Source organism: Cebus imitator, unplaced genomic scaffold (genome assembly GCF_001604975.1).
Source record: "Cebus imitator isolate Cc_AM_T3 unplaced genomic scaffold, Cebus_imitator-1.0 Scaffold101, whole genome shotgun sequence".
NCBI lineage: Eukaryota > Metazoa > Chordata > Mammalia > Primates > Cebidae > Cebus > Cebus imitator.
This window is the reverse complement of record NW_016107416.1, coordinates 1,194,878-1,205,382: the sequence shown is the minus strand read 5'-3', so window position 1 is coordinate 1,205,382 and position 10,505 is coordinate 1,194,878. Positions and strand designations below refer to the sequence as shown.

Genomic DNA, 10,505 nt, shown 5'->3' with positions numbered 1-10,505 from the left:
CCCCAAGAAAGATCTGAGTTTCCCAGGAGCATCTGAGTTTTCTAAGAGCACAATGGCACAGAAAGAACAATGTAATACAGCATCAATGAAGCCACACCCCTGACAGAGGGCCTAGAATTTAATATAGTATACAGCCTCACCACCAATCAGGCCTCTTTTTGGCAAACTTCAGATGAAAACATCAGTGGTTTCACATTACATTTACTTCTTGTTAGCTCCTGGATTCCTCATTCTGTGGCCTTCCTGGTATCATAGAGCCACACAAGTTTTAGGAGAAAGATAGGATTGCCGGGGCCCTCTGAGGGCCTGCCTACTCTAAACCATCCTACCACCTATCTACTGCTGCCTGAAAAACTCACTATTAGTGAGTCGCGTCTTTGGGTAAAGGCCGTATTGCCCCAAGTGGGATATGTGGCACCTGAGTAACATGGATAAACAACTTTATTTTAATAGTTTATACCTTCTATTTGTGACAGGTGATACAGTAGTTATCAGTTTAAGGCCATGATATCATTTCCCTTTTAAAGAAATTTTAGGGTTTTAAAAAATGGGTCAACTTTAAGAAAACTGTTAAATAACAGTACAGGTGACATAAAGATAAGACAAAAATCATGCAGGGGAACATGAAGTGTGAAAAGCACTAGGGTTTCCACTTTCAAGACCCTCCTGTTAAATACAACTACCTGGCCGAAAGCGGTGTCACAGGCCTGTGATCCTAGCACTTTGGGAAGTTGAGGCAGAAGGATCCCTTGAAACTAGGACTTCGAGAACAGCCTACTCAACATGGCAAGATGTAGTCAACATAGCAAAAAATACAGACAGGGGTCTTGCTATGTCGCAGTGGCAGTGGCGACTGTGGGTCATGCAGGTACAGTGGCTCATGCAGCAGGATTGCTTGAGCTCAGGAGTTTAAGACCAGCCTGGGCAACACAGTGACACCCCCTACTTCTACGAAATATAAATAAAAAATTAACCAGGCACAGTGGCATGTGCCTGTAGTCCTAGCTACTCTAGAAGCTGAGGTGGGAAGATCATTTGAGCCCAAGAGTTTGAGGCTGCACTGAACCATAACAGTGCCATGCACTCAAGGCTGGCAAAATGTCTCTAAAGCAAAATAATAATCAGTAAATAAATACAACTAGCCATCACTAGAGTTTCTCACATAGCCACCACCAGACTATTAAAGGCCACCAAAAATTAGTTCAACAAAGTTAGCAGAGCCAGAAGAGTGCAGAAACTTCTATCAAAGATTAGACCAGCTCTAGAGAGAGTGGTGTTGGAGAGGGAAGGCTGTTAGTGGGGAAAAAGTGGAAAGGCAGAATCTGGAGTGTCCAGGAAGCTAGTGGCAGCAGGAAAGCACTAAGTATTTGACTTAACAATAAGGACTCATGGAATAGGCACATTCTTACAGATGTCCCCCTCTTCACACACTTTTTTCCCAACTGATTCTGCCCAAGGTTCTGAAACTGAAAGCTGACCGGTAAAGTATGGTGTGCAGCATTAGATGTGTGAAGTGGCAGAAGTCTACCACCATTTCCCAGGTCTTCCTCTCTCCAAACATCTTTGTAGTTCAACTGTTTACCATTCCTACTTTTCTCTGAATAAGGAGCATGCCTGGATAGTTTTCAGTTATGATGTATTTTCTGAGCCAATTCTCTTGAGACTGGCTAATGATTCCTTAGCACAAATAATCAAGAAACTAATGATAGGCATCTCTGAATAAGGGATTTACTCTTTAACGAGTAAATTCAGGTAGATCAAACTCTCCTCCTACCACGATCATCAATTTTCTCCCTTAAACCATTTAATGAAAAGAGTTCAGAAAAATATAAATCATCTGTTGTTTCTGGCAAAGTCATACCACAAGCTTGTGCCCACAGAGACTGGATTCTAACCATTTGTCTCCTTTGCTTTAGATGGGAGGCCCCACCCAGTGTCCAAGATTTGGCTTGAAGGCCTAAATCAGTAATAAAATTCCACACACATCCCCTAAAAGCTATAAAGGAATCATTCCAAGCTCACTTCCTTTTGAAGATTCCTTTGTGTAGTGCCCAAAGTGGTGTGAACCTTTCTGGTTGTAAAGTGGGAGGGTCAGCTCATGTTCAATTCCCTTACTCTATATTGCTGCTGTTTAATTGCTGACTCCCATTTTATAGCCAAGCCAATTAGTAGCCTTGGCCAAGTGTGAGGAGCTTGGAAGCCTGAAACATGGCACTCAGCTGAGCCTACAGAAAACAGAAAGCCTTTTCTGTCAGAATTTCCCTCATGAGAGAGAGCTGGACCTGGCTACCAAATGTCAAAAGTCTAAAAGGTGGATGTTGCAGTTCAGTATGCAGTGTCCCTGGGCACATCAGCAAGCACCTGAATCCCTACTAGATTGAGTGACAGGACTGGTGGTCTGACACAGCTTAGGGAAATTTTAAAAGATGACTATTTCACTCCTCATCCAATTTAGTGAACAATATTACTCCCTTTTGTCTCTGACCAGCTTAATAACTAACTCCTTTGAGGGCTGTGACACTTTCTGATAATACTCTTGCTGTTAAAATGATGCTGGGTCAAAGGCCGTCAGTCTCACAGCCTTCTGTGTTACTGGTTTACTCCAGGCACTCTAAAAAAAGCCAAGACCAGGTTAACAGAGAATAAAATAAAAAAGAAAAAATAAAAAAGAGGCCAGGTGAGGTGGCTCACGTCTGTAATCCCAACACTTTGGGGGGCTCAGGTGGGTGGATCACCTGAGGTCAGGTGTTCAAGATCAGCCTGGCCAACATGGTGAAACCCCATCTCTACTAAAAATACAAAAAATTAGCCAGGTATGGTGGCGCACACCTGTAGTCCCAGTTACTCGGGAGACTGAGGCAGGAGAATTGTTTAAACCTGGGAGGTGGAGGTTGCAGTGAGCCAAGATTGTGCCATTGCTCTCCAGCCTGGGAGACAGAGCAAGACTTTCTCTCAAAAAAAAAAAAAAAGAAAAAAGAAAAAGAAAAAACAAAAAAGACAGTGAACAATCTGAGCTTTACTATTTACATATTAAATACAAACAGGAATTTAGCCTCAGGCCTCCATATCTTTTTTATTCTTATTTATTTTATTATTATTATTATTTGAGACAGAGTCTCATTCCATCTCCCAGGCTGGAGTGCAGTGGCACAATCTTGGTTTATTGCAACCTCCACCTCGTGGGTTCAAGCAATTCTTGTGCCTCAGCCTCCTGATTTAGCTGGGATTATAGGCATGTACCACCACGCCCAGCTAGTTTCTGTAATTTTAGTAGAGACAGGGTTTCACCATGTTGGCCAGGCTGGTCTCGAACTCCTAGCCTCAAGCAATCCATCCACTTCGGTCTCCCAAAGTGCTGAGATTACAGGTGTGAGCCACCATACCCAGCCATTTTTTTTTTTAAGAGACAAGGTCTCACTGTCTTCCAGGCTGGAGTGTGGTGGTGTGATCATAGCTCATTGCAACCTCAAACTCCTGGGTACCAGCGATCCTCCCACCTCTGCCTCCAAAGTGCTAGGATTACAGGCACATACTATATGCCCAGCTAATTTTAAAAATTTTTTTGTAGCAATGGGGTCTCCCTATGTTGCTCAGGCTGATCTTGAACTGGGCTCAAGCGATCCTCTTGCCTCAGCCTGCCAGAGTTCTGGGATTACTGCACCAGGCCTCAGATCTTGATTATAGGCTGATTAGTAACCAAGCCCATAAAGTCCCAGAATATAACAGCAAAAAGGCCAGGTGTGGTGTCTCATGCCTGTAATCCCAGCATTTTAGGAGGCTGAGGCAGGCAATCACTTGAGCCCAGGAGTTTGAGAAGAACCTGGGCGACATGGTGAAACTCCATCTCTACAAAAAACACAAAATATTAGCTAGGTATGGTAGTGCATGCCTGTAGTCCCAGCTACTTGGGAGGCTGAGATAGGAGGATGGCAGGAGCCTAGGAGGCAGAGGTTGCAGTGAGCTGATATCACACCACTGCACTCCAACCCAGGCAACAGTCAGACCCTGTCTCAAAAACATAAACCCCAAACCAGCAAAAAGGCCTTAAATAGCCAAGTATGGTCGCCTGTAGTCCAGCTACTCAGGGGGTTGAGGTGGGTGGATCACTTGAGCCCAGGAGTTAAGAGACTAACCTGGGCAACATAGCAAGCCCTGTTTCTGAAAAAGAAAGAAAAAAGAAAAGAAAAAAAAGAAAGGTCTTGAAAAAAGCTTTTCCAAAAATTTAGAACTTCTACCTCTTTTTAAAAAATGTTATCACATCTCAAAATATACCATTCATCCAAAAATTAAAATTCTGCTTTGGAGGAACTCAAAATTCATATAAGCCTGTCATTAATTCTCAGTACCTCTGTGAGGAGGTACTGACCTGCATTCAAGGTCAAATAATGTTTCTGTGCCAAGAAAGGAGTGCCCTGCTCAAGGCCTTAGGTGACAAAAGGTGAGCTCAAAATACTCCTGCCCATACCCCAGCCCTGCCTTTCAGCTCAATCCAGTTCCCCTTAAGGAAGAGCATTTCTGTTAAAGGCCAGCCCTGTTGTTTATTATAGCTTGTATTTAGGGAAACACACTAACATTTTTCTTCCTGACAGTAAAGTCTGAAGCTCTCTACCAATGGGAAAATTTGTGGGGGTGGCAGGGGTGAATGAAAGCGGAAAATTTCCAAAAACTTTTGGCCTACTTAACTGCCCTGACAGCACATATTTTGTTTGGGAAAGGAGGGGGTGGACTGTTCTTTCCAAGGGAAGTATAATTAGTTGGCCGTTTCAAATACTATCAAAGAAATTTAGAAAATAGTTACTTTTCAGATTTTTTAATGTGGCCAAGATAACTGATTCCAGCAATTCTTAATATTAACAGGCTCCTGCAAAGCCCCTTAAAAATCACTATCATAATCTCTACCACTCAACAGGCACACGGGGGGAAAACCACTCTGGTCTTTTGCACACCTCGGGGCATCTTTTACAAAGAATGACTTCACTGATCTGACTGGAAATCCCGTTTCTCTAGGTCTCACCCTGGATTTGCCCTCCTTTGAGTGCTGCACTGGTTTCTATATTTATGCACAAACCAGCTGTGGCCACCTTCCTTTGCAATTCCCAAACCTGCCTTTTACTGTACGGGATCCCTGGAGGTCCATTTCTGTTTTCTGGAGTCAAAGTAATACAAAATAAATTTCACCACCTCCCAGAAAACAGACGTTGGTAAGTTTCAATATAAAATAGCCAGCTCTTGAACCCAACAGACGAAGGTTGTTGCAGTGAGCCGAGATCTCTACACTGCAATCCACCCTGGGTGACAGAGAGAGATTCTGTTTCAAAAACAAATAAATAGACAGCTGTGTATTTTTTGGTCACAGCATCAATAAACTTCAGGGCTAGGAAAAATCATAAATCACCAAAGCATTCCTCTTCATATAACCAAAATACCTTTTTCCTGTTGTTCAGGAAATTAAGACAAAATGGCCAACTAACACTTATGCAGCCTTACACTGAGAAACTCAAAGAAGCTGGTAGGAAAGGACTAGAAATCTTTGATCTACAATTAACAAAGAGTATGGAACTCTTGTCAGCTCACCCAGTGCCCCATATGGATGTTCTGGATGCTGATTCTCCTTTAATAACTTCCCCCTATTAAATTTCCTACCAGTCATTTGAGGTTTGGATTTCACCCTAGGGATAAGAGGTGTTTGTAAGACACTCTGAAACCTCGGAAGGGCAAAGTGTTGTGGACCTATAGCCTTCCTGAATACTGAGGGAGGCATAGCTTTCAACAAGTTATTCAATCCAATCAAATGAGATACTCGAAAATGAGCTGCTCTTGGGTGAGTCCTTTCATAAGAAGGAATTTTTAAAAAATCTGCTAACATAATTACTCCACAAAGTTTACATGTATCATATTGTATAAATCTATAAATATATATAATTTTTGTTAATTAAATTTTTTAAAATCTGCCAACAATGGCTGGAGAAGGCACCCGGCTGCCTGAGCCCCTACCCTTGTCGGTTACAAGTATTTCATAAGCAGGGTTCGAGGAATCCCATCAGAGAAGAGTGTCCTCACCTATTCGCCGGAATGTGACACCAACTTCCTCCTCACCTCTTTGCCGGAATGTCACACCAACTTCCTCAGCGTTCCTCCTACCCCAATCTAGCCAACGTTTCAATGGCTCACCACAACACACAGTGCCTCTCAGCTGGGCACTCAAGAGTTCTTTCCTAACCCTCCCTAACCTAATTATCCAAACTTTTTTCCCCAAAACAGCCCAGCACATGGTCCAGTCAGTCCCCAAATCGTTTTTCCTCATGGTCCCCTTCCCCAGGGGGCGTCCCCTCCTTCTCTCCCCCTGCAATCCCCGCCGCTACCAGGAGATTAGTCTCCACCCGTCAGGACCCCGCTCAGCTTTCACCTCCTCCAACAGGTCGGCTCAGATCCCAATCCACGGCTCTCAATAGCAGCCAGGATTCCTTTCCCCGGCAAACAACGCCTTCTCTGAACACCCCGGCCGCCGAGCGCCGGCTTCGCGTTCCCTAGTTACTTCCAGTCACCCCCGCCCCACTCCCACCCGCGGGGCTTGCGACCAGCCCTCTGCCTCCGGGTGGCCCAGCTCGGAACACGCAGAGCAGCGCCTCAGAAATCGCAGCCCAAGGCGAGGAAATCCAGAAGCCTCCCGCGGACGTCCCCCGGGACAGGGTGTGGCGGGCCCGGCTCAAAGCCCGCCGACTCCTCGTGAGGAGAGAACCGCAGCGACGCGGAGCCCCTGTGAGTCCACCGCCCGGACGCGCGGCGCAGCGATCGGGAGCCCCAGAGTAGCCGCGGGGTGCCGGAAGGAGTCCAGCCAGCGGCAGCCGTTTCCGTGCCTCCCTGCCCCTCCTCAGGGGCTGCGCGAGCCCCTGCCTGAGCCTGGCCCGCCCGGGTGACCGCCAGTTCTCCGGGCGCTCTTCGGGGAGCTCCGGGGCGCACACATCCCGAGACGCACCCTGTCCGCGCCTGTTCCCCCTACTGGTCTCCAGCTGGGCCGGATCAGGTCCGCCGCGTCTCACCTCTCCTCTCCACGAACCAACTGGATAACGGTCGGGTCTGGGCCTGAGGAACCCGGACCAGCCGGCAGTAGACTCCCTGCACCTGTCTCGGAGCGATTGAGGAGCTGCCGCGCGCCTGACGTCACGGCCGCCCCAAGCGCAGCGAACTGGGAGTCACCTGATCACCCTGGCAACGCGCGCGGGGCGGGGCAGGGCGAGGCGAGGCAAGGCGGGCGTCACAGCACGAGCCCCGCCCCCAGCCGCTCCGCCTCCAAGCGCCGCCGGAAGCTCTGTGCGGCAGTCTGCGCTGCTGGGACGCGAGGTTGGCGTCTGGCTTCCCAACGCGGGCCTCCCAGCTGCGATGGATACTTGGGACTCCCACAGGCGTCCCCTTAGGTTGCATCGGTTCTCCAAGACTCCACGCGATGCCCCCACGCCGCTAGTGCAGGTGCCTGGGAGGCAGGACCAGCGTCCATACGGGACCCTGCCCAGTACGTGTCAAGAGGGGTTAGCTGTGGGCTGCTGCCTCCTCGTATCTTGTTGATCCAGACCCAACTAGGTTTGAGGCTTACTTCCCGAGCTGTACCTGAGAGGACTGAGGCTGAGGCTGATAACTGGATTGCTCTGTGGCAACTTTTCCCCATAAACCTTGCAACAAGTAGTCCCGCCAGTACTTTAGAGTGTATTGAGACTTCATTCACATCAGGAGGGGGAAGGGGGACAGAGCCTTCTGTCCTGAAGGTTTCCTTCTATTCCAACAGGAAGAGAAGTCACCGAAAAGCTCCCAGAGCAAGGCCTAGAACAAGCTTGCAAGTCCTAGTTGCTAACAGATTTTTATTTTTCATATTACAAATTGATTTTCTCTCCAGATTCCTCTCCTTTGCTTGCTATTAGGTTGGTGCAAAAGTAATTGTGGTTTTTGCAATTTTTTTAAAAAGGCAAAAACAGCAATTACTTTTGCACCATGCTAATATAATGATATGCTTACACCTTTGTGACCCTCTAGTCTTCCCAGATGGACCATCCACTTTGAAATTAACATCACCTGGAGGTCTCAGTGTGAGAGTCACTGCCTATGTCATACCTTTACTACTTGCTGAGTTTCATTTCAGTTTTACTCTCCTCATCCCTGCACTGTTAAGAAGGTTTCATATGTATTGCCACCTTCCCTCTCAGAGTATAGGATCTTAGACCAAGAAGTTAGTTGATAATCAATTTCTTGTGAGCATCTTTTAGTGTCAGGCAATGGGCCATGGGCAGATTGATTGAGATGTGGTCCTCGAAAATCAAATGTGTATGAGTGATACCTCTCACATTCAAGTACAACTTGTACTGTTTATTATGACTTAATCATAGTATTTAAGAGGCACTTTTAAATTTTTATACTTAGAAAAAAATGAAACTCATATAAATGGGAAAGACCACTGTGAAAGGTACAGAAGAATCATGGCTCTAGATAGAGCTGTACTAACAGGAGAGAAGAGATTGAAAACGTGAGCCCAGGTCCTAAGGAGCAAAGAAGCATGGTCTGGAGGTTGGTGGGAACAGGACAGAGGCAGCCAAGCCTGAGGTGTTTGGCAGATCTGAGGAGGGCAGGGATAGAGGGTGAGGGGAGGAGTTAGGCCAGAATGAGGCTTGAGGGAGTCAATGGAGGGGGAAAGTTCTGGGAAGGGAGGAGGGATTGGAAAGAAAGGAGAAGTAGGCAGTGGTTTGGGAAGGGGTTGCTGAAAGGGAGGGCAGGGTAAATAGAGAACCAGGAAAGGGTGTTAAGAACATTAAGAGAAGGGAGGCTGAGAGGCTACAAAAGGGAGAACTGAGGGGGAGGAAGAAGCAGGTGGGAGACTCTTGGGCAGCAAACATCTCAGAGCCAGGCAGTAGGTGGTGTCCTTCAGAGGCTGTTGGAGAAGAGCAGCATTGTTTGTTCGCCTCTGCAGAGTGAAGGTGATCCATGCACATCCCATACTATCTTTGGACTGTCTGAGGGCAAGAGCCACCCTTTGCAGAGCACTAGTGCAGAGGGAAGAGCAGAAAGAGGCACGTCCACAACTACACCTTGATAGGACTCATCAAGACAGTCAGGTTTCTTGGCTGGACGGGTTTTCAGGCCCATAGAACATGCCTCTGTGCCTCTAATCTGGGCAGGGCAAGGTGAGGATGGAGTGGAAGGCAAGGGTAATTCCCTTAGAAGGGAGGAAGCTTCTCATGGCAGCTGGGACATATGGAGGCTGTGCTGAGGGAGAAAAGATACTAGGACACATTCTCAGTAAGGTCCCTGACCGCTCCCCTTTTACTGAGTTGGTAGGGTCACAGCATAACCATTGAAGGAAAAATAGAACATTCCTCACCCCCACCCCCACATCCATGCTGAGCAAAGTGTTATCATGTGGGTAAAAATTTAAGGAGTGTTGCGGGCAGCATCCAAGAACACAGATGTGGCCAGGGAGTGCATCTCACATGGCTCTTTTCTAGGATTTTGACCTCGGGTCCCAGGACTAAGCCCTAAGCCAGATGTAGAAGTTGCTGGAGTTTCATCAAGTGTCTTCACAATAGCAGTGCGGGTTTCCATTCCTGGAAATAAAATAAAAATGTCAGGGTACAAGGCCCTGACCAAGCATATTTGCTGTGAAAGTCCACTAGTCACAGAAGTTGCAATCAATTTTCAATATGTGTTCATCCGAAAGAACCATCCAAGGATTGTGGAGGCAGCATGGTGCAGTGGTTGGGAGCCTGTGTTCTGAGATTTATCCATTTTGTGAACTTGGCCACATTACTCACCTTCTTTGGGCCTCCGCCTTATCTGTAAAATACGGATAATACCTACCTCACAAAACTATCATAAACTTTAGGTGAATTCCAGGGCAAAGAAACAGAACCCAGATTCATAACATTTTTTAAACGGCCATTTTTTAAACCATTGTATTTTTATTGGACCACATTTGTTCTCTGAACAATTGGATGAAAGAATGTTTCTTGAATGCCTAATGTACACTTAACACTGATGGATACAGAAGGAGCATGTACCCTGGCTTGGTCAGGCATCTGAAATCTGATAGAAAGATGAGACAATGTGAGACCTTGCCAGGCTGCTGTGAAATTGAATGGTAAACTATATCATGTCCTTCCATGCCCTCAGCATTCATGAAAAGAGGGGCCATGCCAGCTGCATTGGCTAAGGTAGGATGCATGAAAGGAAGGGACTGGAGCAGAGCCTTGAAAGATAGGCAGGATTGGCCGGGCGCAGTGGCTCACACCTTTAATCCCAGCACTTTGGAAGGTCAAGGCAGGTGCATCACTTGAGGTCAGGGGTTCAAGACCAGCCTGGCCAACATGGCAAAAACTCATCTTTACTAAAAATACAAAAATTAGCTGGGCATTGTGCATACCTGTAATTTCAGCTGCTCAGGAGGCTGAGGCAAGAGAACTGCTTGAACCCAGGAGGCGGAGGTTGCAGTGAGCCAAGATTGCACCACTTCACTCCAGCCTGAG

General features: G+C 46.8%; 1 protein-coding gene across 5 annotated transcripts in view; it reads right to left on the bottom strand.

Annotated features, from left to right (window-relative positions):
* Positions 1 to 7,259, bottom strand: part of CYSTM1 (cysteine rich transmembrane module containing 1) — a 66,015-nt gene extending 58,756 nt beyond the window's left edge. For 2 of the 5 annotated variants that reach the window (XM_017536758.2, XM_017536759.2), the window contains exon 1: positions 7,041 to 7,259. Coding sequence is in view for 3 of the 5 variants with exons in the window: in XM_017536753.2 (XP_017392242.1) it covers positions 6,061 to 6,304 (244 nt within the window). In the remaining 2 variants the exon portion in view is untranslated. Of the gene's footprint in view, positions 1 to 6,060; positions 6,328 to 7,040 lie in introns of those variants that run through there. The other 3 variants (XM_017536753.2, XM_017536756.2, XM_017536752.2) reach the window with 3 other exon arrangements.
* Between the last annotated feature and the right edge of the window lie 3,246 nt (positions 7,260 to 10,505).